The sequence below is a fragment of the Diadema setosum genome, chromosome 7 (genome assembly GCF_964275005.1).
Source record: "Diadema setosum chromosome 7, eeDiaSeto1, whole genome shotgun sequence".
NCBI lineage: Eukaryota > Metazoa > Echinodermata > Echinoidea > Diadematoida > Diadematidae > Diadema > Diadema setosum.
The window spans coordinates 18,128,040-18,149,561 of NC_092691.1; the positions used below are offsets into that span (position 1 = coordinate 18,128,040).

The 21,522-nt window shown below is 37.3% G+C and overlaps 1 protein-coding gene across 2 annotated transcripts in view; it reads right to left on the reverse strand.

Annotated features, from left to right (window-relative positions):
- Nucleotides 1-21,522, reverse strand: part of LOC140230406 (small ribosomal subunit protein uS11m-like) — a 114,850-nt gene that overhangs the window by 13,610 nt on the left and 79,718 nt on the right. For both annotated transcript variants that reach the window (XM_072310553.1, XM_072310554.1), the window contains exons 3-5: nt 5,926-6,053; nt 2,991-3,016; nt 81-155 (exon numbers count right to left, since the gene is read on the reverse strand). In XM_072310553.1, coding sequence (XP_072166654.1) covers nt 81-155; nt 2,991-3,016; nt 5,926-6,053 — 229 coding nt within the window. The remainder of the gene's footprint in view (nt 1-80; nt 156-2,990; nt 3,017-5,925; nt 6,054-21,522) is intronic.

Sequence of the window (21,522 nt, forward strand, 5' to 3'; positions counted from 1 at the left end):
ATCTGAAAGGTGTTTGACTGAGGAACGACTTAAAACATAAAAAATTGAAAAGCAGTGGAATAAGCAGCTGAAACACTTACTGTGGCAGCTGCAATGGCAGCTGTTTGAGCAGCGATGGCTGTGCCCTTCTTGGCATTCTTGAAACCTTCTGTTCCCTGGAAATAGAAGAAGCACAATCACAGAAAATTTGGGATTAATGGCACTGCATCAACTGTGTACAGCTGCCAATGCAATTAAAAACAAAACAAAACAAAGCATTCAAACAACTCTTCAATATAAGTATGTACAAGGCCAAAACATAAATACAGGAGCAAAGTGCATAGATGGCAATGCCAAAACGAAAGCTAGGTATTGCAATGATTTACAATGAACGCGGCTAACCTTTCAGATATCCCAGATAGTATTTGTCTGAGGGATTGTGGGAAGGCAAGAAGTAAGGCGATATACTCAAAGCAGGATCAGAAATTACTCAGTGGCCGTTTGGAAGGTATGGGGAACGAGCACACTGCGTAGGTGTTGGGTGTAACCAATTGAGTACTTGCTCAGCAGCTGTTGGCGTGCGGCACACGTCGCATTTTCGATGAAAAATTTGCTACCATATGGCTACAAACTACTCGTACACGTCCAGGAGTGGAAAAACATGGTGGACCGCGAGGGGGAAAAGAAGCCAAATGTTGGGGGGAGAAAAGCACCGATCCAATTATGACGCCACAGAGCACACGGTAGAAAAACCCGTTATGAAACTAGGCCAGTGTTTGCATGTACTGTGGGTTAGGTCCCAGTATGACCATAAATCTTCCTGCCTGGTGTCTCATATACGTACACACAAACACATACACACATACACACGCACACACAGATACATATTATATACACACACACCCACAAGAAAGTGGGGAAACGCTCCTGTTTGTACTGTCATGTTCCCAATACCACTCCACATATGTCCTCTTTTCCTCAAGTGGAGAATTAATTGACCCAGTTTCTTCCACGGCTGTGCTATCAGAAACTACCATATCTTCCAGCAATATCTAATATTAGCGGCAAGTTGTGTATTTCTCTTGACAGCATTTGGTATAGTGAAGCTGAGATGATGCCCTGTTGAAATGGGCTTTGGATGTTCAAATCCATGTCGTGTGTTTGGACAGGTATATAGAAGCCTTGCCATCACACATACACCTTCACTCATTTTATCGGAGGACAGTTCCCCAAACATATTCTCTTCATAGGAAGGAAATTTAGCTCTATCATTTCAGTGGTCATACTTCATATTAATTAGTGTTGTTATTTTTTTTAAATTATATTCTTCTCTACAAAATCTGAGAGCGTGGCATGCGCAGACTGTCCTCAAATCTTCAGCATAAATCTCCCATGCAGAAACACTATTCTTTCAATCTGAAACTGCGAGCACATTTCTCTACGTGTGATAAGTTTGGAGATGGAATTCTTAAAGGGATGGTACAGTATTGGTGAAGATGAGAATTGGGGTCTTAACTTTTTGTGCGATACCAAGAAAACACTTATGACAAAGCACAGAACATACCATTCTAAGAGGAATTCAAAGTTTATTTGATGAAAATCGGGTTTGGTATGACTGAAACATACAAAAACAAAGTAAAACATAGCGATCGTAAAAAAAGTGTGGGTCCCATACTTTATTAGAATCACTCTGTTTTCGATATCTCAGTCATTTCAAAACCAATTTTCATCGAATAAATGTTGAATTCCTCATGGAATTGCTCTTTCATATTTCATAAGAGGTTTCTCATCATCTCACCAAAAAAAAAAAAAAAAAAATGTTAGAAACCTGAAATAAGGTCTCAACCAAAACTATTCGATCCCTTTAAGCCAACTTAGCTTCAATGTGCTCTCTCCATCCAATTTACTTTTCAATTCAAAGAAAAGTCATGCACAGACTGAATATCATAGCTTTAAAAAATACAACAACAAAACAAATAAAGAACAGGAAGAACTATGGAAGAAAAATGAAGAATAACAAGAGATTTTTTTGCTGTCATGATCACCGATGAGTCAGCAGGTAACAGAAATTGAAATTTCTGTGAGTTCCTTTTCAACTTTGACTTTCAGTTTTGAAGTGATACAAAATGACTCACTTTTCACTTTGTAATTGATCACACCTTTCACAAAGATAAAATAACTAAACTCTCAATTCACGTGATTTCTAATCTGACATGATGGTGGCTGAGACTGACCACATGACACAGCCTAGACTTGTTTTGATTTCACGCGAATTAAAGATGTGAAACTCACACTTTTAACTTGATATGGTGACAAATCACCTGACAGCTTGGGGATGCTCACTATCACAATCCAATTTTTTTTTTTTTTTATGTGGAAAAATTTCCAGATATGAACCACCATGACACAGAGTCAGTAAAGTTCTGTTTACTTCTCTGAATAAAATATGTGACCTATCTCAACAATAATATAAGTGATATTCAATATGCAGGGTTTACTAACATTACAAATTTATGAGTTTTTAGTTGTTGTTGTTGTTTTTTTGTTCCACTAAAGGACCTTGTAACAAAATATATCCTTATTCATTTGTGAATAATACAATGCATTTTCATACTTGGGAGTAAAATTTGTATGTACTACTTGTTGCTATGTTGGGCAAAGCTCAGCAAGCTCTCTGGTGGTTAAAAAAAATATGTTATGCATATATTTGATATACAAAAATATATAAACATATACAAGTATTTTTTTCTCTATTGAGAAGGTCTATTTTCATGTTTAAATAACTTGTCGTCTTTATAGCTACCTGTGGTATATCTGTGTACTTCAAGATCAAACTCTTTGTTACATTTCTTACAGATTATTCAACTGGTGCAGATGATGAAGAGAAATGTTCCTTTCTTGGATGATATGACATCGACTTTAGTTCAAGTCGCAAGTTTGTGAAAACATGATATCAAACACATTCTTCCACCATAAATCAAAATGGACAGAAATACTGAACCAATACTCACACATGATGTGTTGCCAACTGTGATTCCTGCAGATATGAAATTAAAAAGAAAGAAACAAGGTATAAGTTTGTAGTTTTCTTCTTGAGTAGACTACTGCATAAGCTGTTATTTTTGCATACAGATATTTTTGCAAATGAGGCGGTCACAGACATTTTTGTGAGATGTACTTTTTCCACAAACTGACACCGAGGCTATTGTAAATTATGCAAGATTAACCTAGCGCATGGTGATATTCTTGTGTGCTGTTACATTCACAGATCAACAAAGACTCGCAAAATTTGTGAAAATGAAACCCTTGCAAACATAATGGTATACAGTATACCCATGCAATATACCCATGATTATAAGTTGAGAGGAACTCATGAAAGTTTCAGTGACTGATATACATGTCTTATATCATTTATCGACATTATTTCAGCTCAGTCTTATAGGTAGGGAATCCCATTTGCATGCCTTAAATGAAGAGTTGCATAAATACAGTGGTATGTTGAAGAGAGTATCATTTTAGAAACTCCCATAAAGTATTGAAAGTGGAAGGTAACATTTAGTACATTTTTATTGACCGTTAAGATTTTGAATTGAATTTTTTCGGGGCTCACCGTAGATTCCAGTACATTACTAGGCTACCTTTGCAGACCCATGCACTGCATGTGTGTCCATCACGTATATTTTGTGAAGAAAGTTCACCCAAACTTACAAACATTTCCATATACATTCTTGCCACACACTCTATATTTTATTACATCAGCTCTTATACTTTTAGATTTGTGTTTATAGATAAAAGATACAGAAGACTGCAACAAAAAGGCTTAAGTGTGGCTGACACACAGAACTACTGAGTAGTTGAGTTTTGTGCATTATTCAAATTGTATAAATGTTGACTTCCAAATTTCTCAGCAGTGGCCTAAACAAGTCCCCTGAGGTTCATATTTAATGTTGTTGCATTTTGGGAGGTCTGTAAAAGGTATCCCCTACCTTTAAATACCATCAATTTCAATAGAATAGATTCAAACATTCACATTGCATCAGACACTGCCTATCCCCATAATTTGCTTCATTTCTCATCCAACGTAATGGTAGTAGAAAGTGACCAGGCAAAAGTACACTGCGCACTGTCCGAGAAATATCAAACAAACAAGAAAAACTTCAATTCTCCGTGTGAATTAAGCCACACATCCAGCAGCTATGTGCATGTATGTTTAACATTGTTTAGCCCCGCAGAAAACAAATGATTGACAATTCCTTCACACCTAAGGGAGTCCATCTCTACTCATGACATACATCACATACAATCACTCATTCTTTTCATGATTTTCCTTCAGTACCTTCTATACTTATCAGCCCCCCCCCCCCACCCCCAAGGAAAAAAAAAAATGTACAGCTATATACAAACAAACTCACTATTGGTTGTTGCTCTTTTTTTTTACACACTCAAAATTACCAGTCTTTTCACTCAGACATTTGGGATTTCTTTTTTTCTGAAGCACTGTATGATTTACAATCGATACTGGCAGAAATTACCCGTAATTTGTATTGCGGTGGTGAATGGTTATTGATTATGTAACCATAGTAGCCTCAGGCCATCAAGTCAGCACTGCTTGGATTGTGTACCACTGTATATATTCATGTTGCACTTAAAATTCATGAAAATACACCTGAGAGAAAGAAAGCCTGTTTGCTATTCACAACAGGTATTATACCACCTGTGCCTTGTGGATATACATGTATATCAGTATACATATCTTCTAATCATGTAATCCTCAGGAGAAATTTGTCTTGATTTCATAATGCTTGAATCATGTTATTTTTGTGTTTTAAAGGAAAATTTCAGTGCAGTTGAAAGTTAGTCTGAAAAGGAGGAGTAAATTTTTCTAAGTGTAATGAAAATTTGATCAAACTCGAATGAAAAATGAAGTTATGAATTTTGAAGTTTTGCTAATTTTTCAGGAAACAGTTCTTAAACAGTCAATATGAATGTGCAAATAGTGAAGTATTGATGTCATTCCCTCACAACTGACCACATAGTTTGCATATAAAATTTTGAAATTTCCAATTTTGCATTCAAACACAATCATGCCCCAGTCTAAAATCCCAGCTGATATATCTAACTGATCATAACTCTAGAGTTATTCAACCAGGAATAACATCATGTTTTACACGTCAAAAACAGAAACATTTTGGTGAATTTAAAGACCAACATCCCTGTTAGAACAAAGGACCTTTTTTTCTGCTCATGTGCAAAGTGAAATTATGAAGTGGCTTATTTCTCAGTGAAAAAGAAACAGAAAAAGATGAGAGTTAACATCAAAACTCCTAGCTGCAACCAAGCTGATTTGGCATGAAGCTGCTCTGAAGAAATGAACCCATTCAAGTTTATATCTGTTGGAAACACAGAAGACTAAACATACATTGCACGACAAAAACAAACATGCATACAAATTGTGAAATTTCAACAGCATTCTGACAACAGTCCTCCAACATTCCATCAGCTCTGAAATGTCAAAACCAAAAGAAGCATATCTACAAGTAAACTTTTCCCCATTACTATGGAATATTTTCAAAAAAGTGGAAACAGTGCCAAACAGAATATATAGAGGGTGAACGATTATAGAGAGATCCATAAAGGAAATGCTAGAAAGAAATAAATGCAATTCTTGAGAAAAATGAGGATCACAAGAGTTTGATATGCCAGGCAAATAAAGTTGACATACTCAGTGTTGCTCTGGTAACTCCCTTCTCAAAGTTTTAGTAACAGAATACCTCATGTATTAAGTCATCCTCTCTCTCTACGATTCATGGTTTTATTTCATATCAGGTGCTCGTCAGAGCCCACATTAAAAATCACAAATCTATGCAGTAAATTACATACACCCCATGCTCTTGATCTCTATTGGTAAGCAGGAGAATTTTTCACCATGATGACGAGTGGACTCACCTTTATAATCGGCTACAGAGATGTGGGTGTTGTTGTACGTCGCCTTGATGTAAACAATGGGTAGTCTATCATATGGTATCCCATTGAAGACCAGTGACTCTGTGGAGGATGGGGATATGTGGAATTTCCTGCAGAGAAGAGAAAGAAGACAATACTTGGTCAACCACTGGAAAAAACTATACTGTCCCTGACTTAACATACATTTCTTGTTTTGTTTTCACTATACAAAATGTTTTCTATTTCAAGTAGCTGGCCATTGACAAGTCTTAAATTTAGAATCATCACTTTTTGCAATGCTTGCTCAAAATTAACTTATATAATGAACTGTTGACGGCAACATGATGAAAATATATCAACAGATCAATCTGACTTCAGTCACAAGCACTTACAAGAGTTGCTATTTAGTGAAATACACATGACACATACAGTACCATTTGTTTTCATGCCTCATTGTGCATCAATACTGTCCACACTTTGCCACAAAAAAAAAAAAAAAAAAAAATCTGACAGAATCTGACAAAATCTACATCACAAGTAGCATGGATACTTGACTATTACACTCTTTAGCTCTTAGTAGTCATTATGATTATGTAATATTGCTTGATAATTCCTTGTGAACTGCATTTCCAGCTTTTAATGAACAGATACATAAGCTTATGTCATAATTAGCAAAGGTTTCAAGAACCTTCCCTCTCTTTCATTTCAGTTGTTGAATATGATCATATTGTATGATGTAAAATCACTTTGGAACAGCAAGAAATGGAAAAAACACCTTCTTAATCTAAGTTTAGCACTGCTGCTTGTTGATATCCTATCAAATTTTTTAAGTGACGTTAAAAGAACACCACTGTCCTTGTACGATACGCAGAAAAATTAATGTCATGGTGAACACGGCTAAAAAAGTGTTACAAGTACCAATCCGAATGGAATGAAACACTATACTTGTTTACAAGTATCCTGCCTTGAAACCAGAAGCCAGTGGCTCATCGGTACTACCAAGAGACTAGCACATGCACATGTCCAATTCCACGAAGGAGAGAGAAAAAAAAAACATCCTGTCTTAGTGTTGATTCTTAAACTTCATCAGCACTGGAACTTAACCCGTTGAGGATGGCCTGATATTGCTACAACACACATTTCCCATAGATACCTGCCTGAGTATACTCGGGACTTGTCTTCAACAGGTTAAAGGATTTTAACCTGTTGTTGCTTCACATTATGCAATCCTTACTACCCCTTCATGATAGCACGTCTACTGACAATTTGTAGCAGCTGCAATAAGCAAAGACATAGAAGGGGAAAACATACACACACACACACACACACACACACAGGAAAGGCATTTACAGAGTTCATTGACCTCTGTAAGCTGCAAGTATGAAATTCATTCATGTAAATTATGGACGAAATTGACAATGGCAGGCATATTTGTGAAACCTCTCAGGTGCTCTTCCATGTTACAAAGACAATTATTGACTTTCCAGGGTATTGATACTCTTTAACCCATTGAGGATGGGCTGATTTTGCTAAAACATGCATTTCCCATAGACACCTACCTGAGTATAGTCCAGACTCGTCCTCAATGGGTTAAATGCACCTGCAGTGATGGTTTCAGGAACCACCCATATACCACTTTCGTAATAAATTCACACCCAAGATATACTTCAATTACAAAGGTTGCCCACGACAACCCTTAAGCTTGTTGGAGGCTTGCCCGACCTAGCAACAACCTCTGTATGCAGAAGGCCCTGTATTCTACTAGATTTTGACATGGGGAACTTTGACTGCAGTGAACTGAGAAACTAGTTAATCGTTAGATTGTGAGGATAAAACAATCATGAATGTACATCTGATCACATTTTGAAGCATGCATACTCTTCACTGTCTGAACTACACACATTTTGGATAATAAATGGTGGATGGCTACATATAGCTACCTTGATATCATGGTACAGCTATACCTTAAGGGCACTATTTACCATTTGCAGATGAAACAAAAATCCAAAATAGTGCTTTAAAATAGTTCTAAAATGTGAGTTCCAAGGGATAAAAACAATCAATGTAAACATGTTGATAATTGTAAACAATGTTAGATAATGTTAAAAATACAAGATGTGTACAATAGTTTTATTAAAATTGTTTCCAGAATAAACCATCTACAGTTGAGGTTTATGGAGAAAAATTGTGATATATCCTTGTTTTAGGCTTTATTGCAAAATTTTGATATGGTAAGATGTTTTGTAATACAACTGACCTACACATATGCATCAAATGTGATAACTTGATCATTCTTAAAATCACTGCTCCCAATGGTGAACAGTGGCTTTAATATCATACCTTACAAACATACAAACATAAGCATACGCCTTATAGAAAAAAGCAGTAACAAGGAGACCATTATGTAGCTATCAGTATCCCACGATCGAACATGAAATTATTTCCAGGCAGAAAGGACTTAAAAACCACAAATAGAGTTTCCTATACTTGCTCTCACATTAATTCACATCTCCCTATTTCTGCAGCCTGTTTAACTGATATACTCTTATATTGTATAACATTAAACAACACTAATCTTTTATATCTAATTTATTAAATGTAAGACCATAATAAAGTGCCCAGTTCTGCATGCATCAGTACAGCATCTGATTCCGCCATTTGGAGAATATGGCAATGTAGAATTTGCCATTAGCAGGCCGATTAAATATCTTTTAAACCTGCTCATATAACTCTGAGGTGACAAATAACATCTATAACTGACATTCTTCTCTTTGGCTCATGATGCCTGTCAACCTAAGAGTGAACTGTTTGTCAATCCTAACTGTGCAAGTGTCCAAGGAAACCTGGTTTGTTTATCTGGATGAATTTATGTTCCAGGGTTTCATATATTCTAGTACTTGTGGTTTCACTGTTTGCATATCAACCTTGTGATCATTAAGAGTCAGAGTACGTTTGTGTGTGCGGGTGTGCGTGCGTGTGTGTGTGTGTGTGTGTGTGTGCTTAAGAATTCCTTACAAAAACAAACAAAGACAGTGCAGGGCACACTAATTTCTCATCGCATAAATCACACATAGTAAACGGCACCCTTAATGAGAGTATGAATGGACAGATTGGCAATAACAGTGTAACGAACTTGTGACACAGACAAATGTGAACAACATTGCGAAACGTTCCACAATCTTTTGGGCCTCTTCCAAGAATCACTGGGGATGAGACCTAATTTCAGGAGACACTGCCTTGAGCCAGAAAAGTTTAGTTGCCTGCTGTAGATATGGGCAGCACCACAAGGATATTTCATACTTCACGCTGGTTGTGTGTCCTATGACGACATAATTCTCAATGCAGACATCGTGCTCAAGCAATAAGGATTCAACGTACATTTCAGCCTAGGGAGCATGAGTTGGTAAGACAATACTGCCGCAATTTTACCAACATCCATCAATCATCGGGGCAGCTGCCTACAGAAGGAAACCATTCCTTTATTATTATTACTTTTTTTTGGGGGGGGGGGGAGGGGGGCGATATTCATTCCCTGAACTAGTATTAACACTGACAATAGCTCCATCTGTACATGAAGAGCTAGAGATGACTGTTGTTATACAGCTACTATCCACACACAGCATTCATTCTCGCTAATGGTCATTGAATTTTCTCAACCACAGACTGCATGAGCACAATTGTCTTGTTTTGTTCCTCCTGAAATACGAGACCGATAGGCCATTGATGCCTGGTTACCAGCATACAAAACCAAAACAGAAAGCAGGACTAATATGCAGCATACATTCTGGCAATGATCCAATCTCTGCTGGCAAGGATGACCCTTACCGTGCTAAGTGAAAGAAAAAAAAAAGGCACTGAAACCAAATAGAAAGCGAAAAACAGACTGCGCAATCTTCTACTCAATGCATTTTTCGTTCTTTATATACATCTGAGCAAAGATTGTAAATTGGGGGGGGGGGGAGAAAAGTTATGTTTTTGTTTATGTTTTTGTTTCATGATGCACAGGGTCCTTCCTAGCTTTCACACCTAAGATTGCTTAATTTGAAATGGATTGTAGTGAAGCAGCACTAGAATCGTGATTTGAAATTAAGCATTCTTGTTGTGTGAATGCAAACGGGAATTGTGGAGGGTGATTTGAAACTTAATTCCAATCGTGTTTTAAATGACCGTCCGGAGGTGCTTTTCAATCACGTTTTTCCAGAATTAAGCAATGAAATGACCGTGTGGACATAACTTTAACTCCAATTGTGTCTTGGGGGGCGGAGATTATGGTGAACTTCCAATCACTCCTGGCAAAAAGACAGCTTGAAAGTGATTGATGGAAACTTGGAAAGAAGCCAAATCTCCCCTCCTCGCTCTGGAATTGGAAACCGCAGAATGCATGAAACCTTCCTCTATCGTGTGAACGTACAATGATTTGAATCATAATTGCAATTGTGTTTGTAATTCAGCATTCAAATTAAGCAAACTACATAGGTGCCAGTAAAAGTGACCCAAGTCATCCTTGTGGCTAATGTAACATTGGGTAGTAATGCCCTTGAATGTCATCGTTATAAAGTAATTTATGTAATGCCACTGAGCAAATCATAACAAATGAGGTAGTGAGCTCTTTACTTAAAATGACACTGTATTGCAATCGCAACATTTTAAAACTAGAAATTTCGTGTTTATGAAGTTTTCGCAAATTTCTCAAGACAAGATTATCAAAATTACAATGCTCATGAAAGTTCTTGTCTACACTACAATGCACTGAATGCCAGTGGTGATTAAAATTAAAAAAATCATGCCGTGAAAAAGGTAGTCCAGTCCAATCCGTGAAAATTTCATGTCGCCAATATTTCTGGTTTTACCTGTAAGTACTTCAACACTGTTTGTTTTAAGAGAGCAGGAACATTTTTGAAAATGAAAAATCACTTTTTGTTGAGTTGGGAAGACTGAAAGTCTATCAGAAAATCTCTTGTTTCACTGATATGCAACCCTACACAAATCCCACATGCCCTGTTGTCAACCCAAAGGCCCGAATTCACGAAGGTGGTACAAATGAAACCATGCTTTAAACCACGGACAAAAACCATGGAGCGCCAAGTGTCACATGGAATATTTCGTTACGAAATCAGTCATTTCATCAATGAAATGATTATTTTGTAACGAAATGACAACATTTTGAAACTAAATGATCATTTCGTCCACGAAATGATAATTTCGTTAACGAAACGGTCATTTTGTCGACGAAATGACCAATTTCATAACGAAATATTCCATGCGACACTTGGCGCTCCATGGTTTTTGTCCATGGTTTAAACCATGGTTTCATTTGTGCCACCTTCGTAAATTTGGGACTATGTGTCTCTTTTCAATGCTTTACCTAAGTGTGTAAAAATGTGTTTGGAATGATATCAACTCAAGAGCAGATTAGAAGTATGCTGTTTCAGAAAAATAAATGCAGTATCAAAAAAAAAACAACTAGATCCTGGATCCTTCTGCCTTAATGACACTCCACCTTCCAGAAGATGTACTTCTTCTCTATACAGTCCCCATCCTGACCAGATTACTCTGTGTCGTTAATAATGAACCGATATGATTGGCCGAGGACCAATTAGTGAGATCGGGAGAAGAATTCAGGTGGTTGAGCGTGTGTCATCCTTCTCCTATCTATGCTCAGCATTCGATTTCCTTCCCCTGCCAGCATGCCCAGTCAGGCATCAAATTAAAAAAAGGCAGTCAAGCTTGTGATCTATTCTCTCCTCGTGAGGGCGGTCTTTGCTGCTGTCTCTGGGTTGGTTGGCAGTGGTTTGCTCCCCTCAAAAGCAAAGCCTCTAATCTTAGCACCCACTTGCAACAGAAGATTTCCAAAGTCTCTTCTATTTATTCATTCTTTTTTTTTTGGGGGGGGGGGGGTGAAAAATATGAATAAGGTCCATAGGAAAAAAAAAAGGTGAGTTTCAAATTTGTATCAAAAGAGCATCCTTTAAAAACTAATATGATTCCGTAAAACCAGGAATTTTTATGTGCATGAAACTTGCACCAATTTCTCGAGGAGCAAAAATTTGCGAAAGTACATTTGTATGATGTATGCAAAAGCGTTGTTCACACAGTGCGTTGAATGCAAGTGGCGATTTGCAAGAGTTTCATGCCACAAAGAAGGCTGTTGATTCCAATTCATAAAATAGTCACATTGCGAATGTCTTTGGTTTTACAGTATTTTTCAAATATTCATGACGGAATACTTTAATGGATAAAAATGTAAAGGTATAAGCAAGTGCATCTGCTATTACTCCATTAGTGGTAGTCATTCAGTTATGAAACTTATGAAACTGCACTCTGACTTATTAGAAAGTAATGCATCAATTTTGTGATATTCCATACAGAGTCTTAAAAGAAAGGAGTAGCTTCATTTCAGAAAGAACAAAACAATTGCATCCTTTATGATGTCACAATAAAAAAAGGCATAAAGGTTCCCTCGAGTGCAGTACTGTCATCATGTAATGGATACCCTGAAGAGATTGATCAGAAATATCATCTCACATAATGTCAATGAACCCATAATGTCAGTGAAAAGGCCAATGCCAGGATTACACACACTGCAACTCTTAAAAGGGGGGCACTTGTTGGCACAGCCATCTTAAATGTGTGAGACTAAAATCTATTGCGTTCCTATAATTGATTTATCTTCGTTGAATGGCAAAGTGCTAAAATACATAAAGTAATCTCTGAAATGTCCAAAATGATAGAAGAAGAAAAAGAAAAAGAAAAAAGAAGAAGAAGAAGAAGAGAGTGAGAAACACTCTTCCATACACTAATACCAATAATATGGCCACAATCACTGCATACTACCAAACTGCCAAACTGCCAAACATATATTCCTTGAATATATTGAACCATATAACTCATACTCACTTACAAGAGCATAGTAAATAAAAACATTATATATATATGTATATATATATATATATATATATATATATATATATATATATATATATATATATATATAATTCAAATCTAGAATGAAGTCATTCATATAAAATGTAAAAAAAATATGCATACATGAAGATTAGGAATCACACACACACACACACACACACACACACAAACACACACCGGTGTGAAGTAACTATACATCATAGATTCTGCTGTCTTAGCAATAGATGACATATACAAGAATAATGATGTTTCATGTACCATGAGAGGCGTCAGCTTGAAATTATGTCTAACCAGAATACATTAAATGAGCATCAATTTTCAAACAAGTAATATCCCAGGCATTGTCCTACACGTAGCGACATGATCACTGTAATGCAGCTGTCTTAGTACATTTATGCTCACGGGGATGCCTTGTTAGGTGAATATTGCCACTTTAAACAGTCAAACTTTCTTGACATATCCTCTATTTGACCAAATATTTCTCTGCGAGGTAATTTTCCCTTTACTTCCTTCTATAATGCTATCCGTCCAAGCACAATAAACCCTGGGGCTGATAGGCAAACATCATTCAACCTCCAGAACTACACACACACACACACATACAAAAATCGGGGAGGGGATGTCTTGACATGGAATATTCTGGCACAGAGTCAAACTGCCTTTTTGCTCAAAAAACACCTAGTTCCTGACCCATCACACCAAATTAAACAGCTTTCCTGGTGACATCAATGTGCAAGCAAAGCAATGCAAATGCAATTAAAAAAGAAGACAGAAATGGGTCTGACTGAAGTAGCCTAGTACGCCTGTGGTTCAGGCAGTGACCTGCATTCCAAGCCATAGATGAGGGACCTAGATTTGCTCTACAGAGATTTGCTGGCCCTGAAAAGACAGCAGGGGCAGGGAAGCAAGTCAGCATCCCATGTAACCCTGCAGAAAAGTCCTATCTCTGTAGATAAGAGGAGGTTTCACACTTAAAGGCAAAATTTACAATTTGCAGATGAAACAAAAATCCAGCATCAGTGCTTCAAAATAGGTTTAAAATGTGAGTTAGGGATAGAAACAACCAGTGTAAAAATTTGAACCAGTACAATCGACGTTAAGTATTGTTAAATATACAAAATGTGAACAATAGTTATAATAAAAATGTTTCCTGACTAAACTATCTTCAGTTATGGTTTAATGAGAAAAATAATGATATCTCCTTATATTTTAGGCTTTATTGCAAAACTTTTACACGGTATGATGTTTTGTGATACAGCTGGCCTATATATATATATATATGCATCAAACGTGATATCTTGAACATATTTTAAATCACTGCTCCCAAAGGTAAACAGGACATATAACACACACACACCAAAAGAAAACCAAAAAAATCCCCCACCCCTTTGTGAATGTATTTCTGGGATGTGTTTCCAAACACGTTTTATAGTTACGGGTACTCAGGCAGCAAAAATGAATCACCTCGCCGACTGCTACCTCAAAGCAAAATTCCCTACAATACTTTGGTAGCTGTCACACAACTCTGTGTGGCATGTTGACTAAACATGCACTCTCTGCTGCAGAGTACGTACCCATATGCATATACTACGATGGAAGTGAATATGAGGTCAACCACAGCTCCACCCCCTCCACTGCCTCTGAGAGTTCAAACTGTCGATATTTACAACGGCACAGCCAGAATCATGCAAAACTGAAGTGGAAAATACCTCAGACCTCATCATTTCAATTACTTGATTTTCAGAAGCATGTACGTCCTTATGTATTTCTCATTTCATGTCTAAATTTACATATTTCAATGATGCAAAAGAGTTCATACATTTTAGTATTTTAGCTGTGATTGAGGATGACATCAGGGTAAGGATAGGGACTTGCGAAAAATGTTCTCTTTGGTGCACAAATACAAATAAACAAATCATGGGAGTCAAGGAACTTTCCTGTGAAATTCAGAATGCAATATAAAAAAAAAGGCAACTATGTGATGGCACCATTCTTTTATAAACTGAAAAACAAACAAACAAACAAACTTAAAAATGCCTTTAGGCTTTTATTAAAACAATAGACTTCATGACGAGACTCGGGTCTTATTGTAGCGGTGTGATGCTACCCAATTATACAGACCATACTATACCCCTTAAATTTACAGCTGATTTCATCATACAGATGAAATAAGACTGCATCTTTGCGTAATTTCTCTAATCATCTGGCCAAAACACACATACACACACACACACACACACACACACACAAACTCACACACATGATAAAGAAAGCGTAAAAAGCTCTGTAAATAATCATATCACTAAATCATGAAGCAATTTTCAGAAAATATTTGTTGTATTACTTGTTAGACAAAGATTTGGAGGCATGATTCTGTTTGTAAAGTCGAGTATCATTACAAATTTCATCCGTAAATTGCTGAATGTTATGTGTGATCATCCATCAAAATCCTCTTGAAATGCTAAATTTTGAAATCTCAAAATCATCACTTCATTAATGAACAAACAATTTTCTAATCTCAACAAATTTCTCCCATTACCATTGCAACTTCTTAATCCCCCCTCCACATTATTCTTCATTATTCCTTTTTTTGTCTGTGGTGATGACAAAAGCAGTTAATCATTTTCCTACTATCTTCAGTAGATATGGAAAGGTAAATTTGTGAGCTACACTGACCAAAAAAGTTGTACATTGCAATATTGCTAAGCAAATGCTTCAGCAACTTAAATTAATACATCAAAATAACAACTAAATGAGAAATGCTTCTATCAGTGTGGTCTTTAAAGGAATTTGGCTGAATAGATGTTGCTGCTGCTTTTGGGAAAGCAGTAACTGTTAACTTCAAAAGGGGCTGGTGATGCCAGAACTATTAAAAATGATTGTGTTACAGAGACATGAAGGTGAATCAAGCTGGCATAACTCTTTTTAACACGTGACAGTGCCAAATCAGTTGAATGCATCATAAAATACAGATGCCAACAAAAGACTCGCTCTGTTAGCCATGAAGTCCAAGCCTACCACAAAGCCTCGTGAGCAATGGGAAACAGGACATTGTGCCGTGCCGTCCGACGCGGACAAGCAGCAGCGGGCCAAACTCCGGACCCTGGATTCCAGACGTGTTTCCCGGATTATCTGACGGCCAATGAATGTTGGGAATGTTGTTCACAACGTCAGCTTGAGGGGGAGCCAGGAGGTATACTTGCAAACCGAGAGAAGTCAGACCAGTCATAGGCCCATTTAATAAAGTCTGTGAAACTTCTTGGTTCCATGACATTTGCCCCTTGTGAAAATTGCTCCCATGAAATATCTGCACACTAAGCCAAACATAACCCTAACCAAAATCCTAACCCTCACATAAAACTAAACTTAAAAACTTTATCACAACCCTAAACCCTAAGTCCTTGGAGAAAATAAGACAATAAGACAGGAGCAATTGTTGCAGGAGTAAATGTCATGTCACCATCTCCTTAACCCAATAATTTATTCAGTGAAAGTTTGCAATCTCAAAATCACTCTTCTAACTTCTGCAGCATTGATTTTGTGTAAAAAAAAGTTGCCAGATAAATCAAGAGCTGAGACAGACTCAAAGCACTTTGCAATATCTGTAAAATTTTATTTTTTCTGATGTTAAGGAAGTTTTGGAAAGTGCATAGAGATTCTTCAAGATTATCATTGATATATAGATTCAAATCATTATCATCATTTACACAGTCTACTGGAATTTTCTTGTGTGTGTGTGTGTGTGCATGTGCTGTATTTATGCCTTACCAGTTTTCAGTCAAGTTTTATCCAATGAAAGTATTTAGCACTGGGTATAAATCGCTAACTAAATTCTGCTTCAAACTATCTATGTAGTAGAAATGAAAATGTAATTCCTTTGCACTTTGTAACGAAGCCTTTATCTCTATAATTATGATGAACAAAAAATGACCTTTTTCTTCTTAATGTGAATTTTATTTTCACCATAAACTAACATGAAGAAATACAGCAATCAAAGTCATACCAAACTCATTTCACTTTGAAGCCGCCAGCCACTCTCTCGTGAGGTTTGGCTAATGAAAATGATTTTTAGAAATGCCCCTGTCCAGCTTTACTGTAATCTTATGAAGGACTACAGTAGCAAGGAAGCAAACACCAGCTACATGGAAATAAGTTTGCAATTAATCTGCATCTAAGGGATATAATACAGGAGACATGGAGAAGTATCAATATTTTACCAGGTATAGATACATGCAGATGTGAAATCCAATTCATCTCGATTTCTTAATATATTGTATGTCAATTTGGCAATGCAAGCTGCAAAGTTCTTAGTGCCTTTGCAGCATTACATTATCAGAAGCCATTCATTCTACCTATCTTGTAAGGAAAGAAGAGAAGTAGAAGCTGATTTAGTCTGGATTACACACTCATGATGGCTTTGCACTGCAGCTAAATCGTGATTGCAGTGACCACAGCAATCAATAACATATTAGAATAACTGACCTTGCCACACTTGGAGCAAGTCTTTTAGCAAACCAAATCCTGGTAGAGAGGTGTGGCACAATTTCTCTGTATTTACGGCCATTTAGCCATGTCCAGGACACATTGCTTTTAATATTCCCCACATCCTGATCTGCACATCATATCTCTTTGCATACTGTTGGCATCAAAAAGCAAACCAACATGCAGCAATTTTTGAGCACTGGATTTTGTCTGCATGTAGCCCGCATCTAGCTGCAGAGTGAAAGCCAGTTTCTGCCTTCCTTCCCACACACCGTTCGCTCGCCACCTACTTTCTTCCTCCACGACCTGCACGCTCTGGGCTGCGTGAATGCCCCGTCTCTTGGCCGCTACTGACAGCTTTGCACACTCCTAACCTTTACTCAGCCTGGGACGTTGTTGGCAGATGGTGACCTCGCTCACCCGAACTTGGTGAATTGAAAGTCACAGAGAAGAAGGAAAACATCGCTATGTGCACTCTGTGAATCATGAAGCTTTGTGTACGATTTTGCCTGAGGAAGTGCATGAAAAATAACAAAACAAAAAAAAAAAAATCTGCCTCCAAAATTTACATTTCAGAAGTAAAATTATAAACTCATCATAACCAAATAAGAGAGACAAGTACATATCTGTGATTGATTTTGCCCTTTTGATTCCTGTGTGGTTGCACATGGACAACATTCACACCAAGTTTTTAAGCATCACAGTCCCGAACTTGGCTGTCGTGTAAAAGCCTTCATATCAGGGATATACCCCCAAGGAATCCCCGCTGTAGGCGATGGGAGCGGCAGGAAGTTTATTTTGTGGGGTTAGCGGAAGAGGGTCCAATATCCTACTGAAGCATACCATCCCAGAGAAGAAACGTGGGCTGGTCATATCAACAATAATATGTCATGCTATCCATCCAATGATGGGATGAGGCCATTTTGTTTGCAGCATTGCTATCTTTGTGGTATCTGGTTTTCTCTTTTGATAATTTGTTTGCTAAATTATCACATTTTAAGAAATAGTTATTCAGATAAAAAAGACAGATGAGATCTACTGTAAAATGCTCATTCAAGAAGTGTTTCTGAAGTGCTCTAAACTCTGCATGAAAAGTCAAAGTGGTTCTGAGCTCTACAGTTACGCTGCTCTCAAGGATAGGTTCAAGAGTGCTCCTGAAGCGCCATAACTCCTGTATCTATAGGCAAAACAGTCATCGATAGATAGTTCACAAAACGTTTCTAAACTGAAAGTTTAGCTAAAAGTTTTAAACTTTGATAAGCTCATAGTTTAGTACCACCATGCAGACACACTGGAAAGTTAGCTTTCTTCTTAAAACATTACCAGTACTCAATTATAAGAATCACAAGATTTCTCAGAGTTTACGCTCTATCTAAGAGCAGTGGGGGGGGGGGGGGAATGCCCACTCGTAATCTAGCAATGTGTGGACACAAAAAATTGCTGAACTAGAAAGTTACAATGTTGTACATGACATGCTTGTGTATCACTACACCATGATCAGGTTCATTGCTAGCGCCATGTGTATGTAGTTTTTCCGGTTCTGTGGTTTTATCATTGAGTGGGACTCTCGCTCAAAAGTTCAGCCTTTAAAATTAGGTGTCATGTGGATGCGCATCATAGTTTAGGGTGCAAGATCTTATCATTGATGATCAGCTACCATCGATGATTAGCTTCTATGTGAGCATAACTGATGTTTAGAGCACTATGGAAGTGGTATGCTGCAATTAACGAACATAAATGTGAAGTGCATATGTGCAAGGTTACCATGACAAGTATGCCTCTCTATAGCCACTTTGTGCATGGTCTCAGGTGGGTAGTGACTCTCTGTTTGAAGAAACTCAAAGAAGCATAAGCCACCGATTGTATACTACTTGTACTTACCTACCTACCTACCAACCTAACAGAGCTAATATAGTACAGGGCCTATTCAAACTAGCCACGCTTATCCCCTACAGACGTTACAACTCCTTCCCAGAAATTATTCAATGCAACACATTCTTGGCATCGACAGTGGTATCCTGTGCGTGGGCAAATAAAGAGATGAGCAGCACATTGAAGGACCACATCAAACTTGTGCAGCAAAATGTTTCCTTGCATGACTTCAGGCATGGAAAGCAAAAATACTACCAGTGTGTCTCTACCCTCAAGAATTCGTCATCATGTAACTATTTGTTTAATGGCCACGGAGTAATGATTGTTTACTTAATCACCAAAGAATGCCATGAAATAAAATGAAAGCATTTTTTTTTTTTGTCCCTTTAAGGCACATTTCGTCCTTGGTCCTGAATCCAAGATACCACCGCAAGATCGTGACGCCTGAAGGCACTTCGGGATAGCTGCAACCACCAGCTGTACAAGGAAGCAGGGGGGATCTGTACTGTAGTGTACGTACATACAAGTCTGCACCTATACTCTATTATTTGCAAAATGAGAACACGCAACTACTGTACAAGCAGAGTTGCCTATGCCAGCGAGGAAGTGATTTTTCTATCATCACAGAATGTTACAGCATGGGTGCAATACCCATGATACAAGACTACAAAATACGCACCACATTACATACTCCCTTGTATCATTGTGTTTTCTCTAACAGTCTTTTCTGGATTTTGCTTTTTCTCTCAACAATCCAAACATTTGATTGGGGGGGGGGGGATTTGTTGGTACGAGTGCACCAGTAAATTTTATGTTTGATTTTTCAATGCAGATGTTTATATTCAAAGAAATAATTGTATGAGGTGCATTTGAAATTTATGTGCCTTCTTTGCCAAATGACTCCGCAAGTTGGAAGAGAAAGAGAGAGGGGATTAGCAAGAGAGCGAAAGAGAGAGAGAATAAATAGAAAACTACATAAATAAAATGATATGAAAACTTGAATAATCAGAGTCACTGAACCACAAAATGGCAATTTTGATGTTCCAGGATATTAACAACTTCAGTATTATTGCAACAGGGAAATAATGACTACAAAAAAAAAAAACCTTGGTTCCACAGCACAGAGCAAATAAAATCCTCACTACAATTCCAATTCATCACTTGAATGATTGATGTGCATTTCCAGCGCAAATTATATATCTTGTGGTTTTAAATACAGTACTTTCTAAAAATGAATAATGACCACTATTTCATGGGTTATACCAAAATACAAATACATTTGACAAAATATCTAAGGTTGCTAGGAAATAATGGTGTGCATGGCTAATTCAACATTGCATCTTTTCTTAATGCTTACATATAAAGCTACATCATGCATTTATATAATTCATCAACCCTTTTGTACAAAGTATAGATAGCAAGGTAGTAAGCTCAATCTTAATATATTAAACCAAACACCAATTCAACCAAATCTTAAATATTACTGTTATTATTGATAATTACAATTACTATTACAACATCATGTATATAAACTTCAGAAAAGCTTAAAAACATTGAATGTGAAAAAAATGAGGATGCTTCAGATAAAAATAGTCAAAAACAAGGTTTGTGCACATATCTCACAGAGTGCAGAGTACCACACCTTTGTAATCAAAGACAGGAAATTAGAATGACAGTTTCAATGGTAGCTGTGTCATTGCCATCTGCCTCATTATGTAAAACACAATGTGGCCACAGAACTCATAACAACCTGAATACTTTGTGATGTCAGCATCTGATTTGGCCTTCTTTCAAGGAAATAATGTTTTTTTTTTCTTTTACAAAAACTGTATGAAGCATAAGAGAAAAGCCAGATAGAATGCTAGTGTATTTCTCAATGAAATGAGAAATGATGGGCACTTAATAAATAGTTGCAGAGATGGCTTCTGTACTATCACAATCCTGTACAGATCTAGTAGGCTCTATCCAATATATAGAATTTCTGTGACAATCTCTCTACTGCTTCAAGTCAGGTGAATACCAAACCGTATGAGAATAAGATTGACTTGAAACAGTCATTTGGATATGTCAGGCCCCTCACCTAAGAAGCATTACAGCATGGAGAGCTGGGGGTGAGAGTTTAGAGAGAATTGGCAGAGAAGAATGAAAGCCTATATGAGATACCCTCTTCACGTAATTCAGATTCCACACCTTTTCTTAATAGAGCTTACAATCCGATTTCCTTTTCAATTGCAACTTCGCAAAAGAATACGACCTTCTGTTCCTGCAGCATGCACAGATTTTCAAAGCTGAACCCTGGCATCGTTTGGTCACAACTGCCTG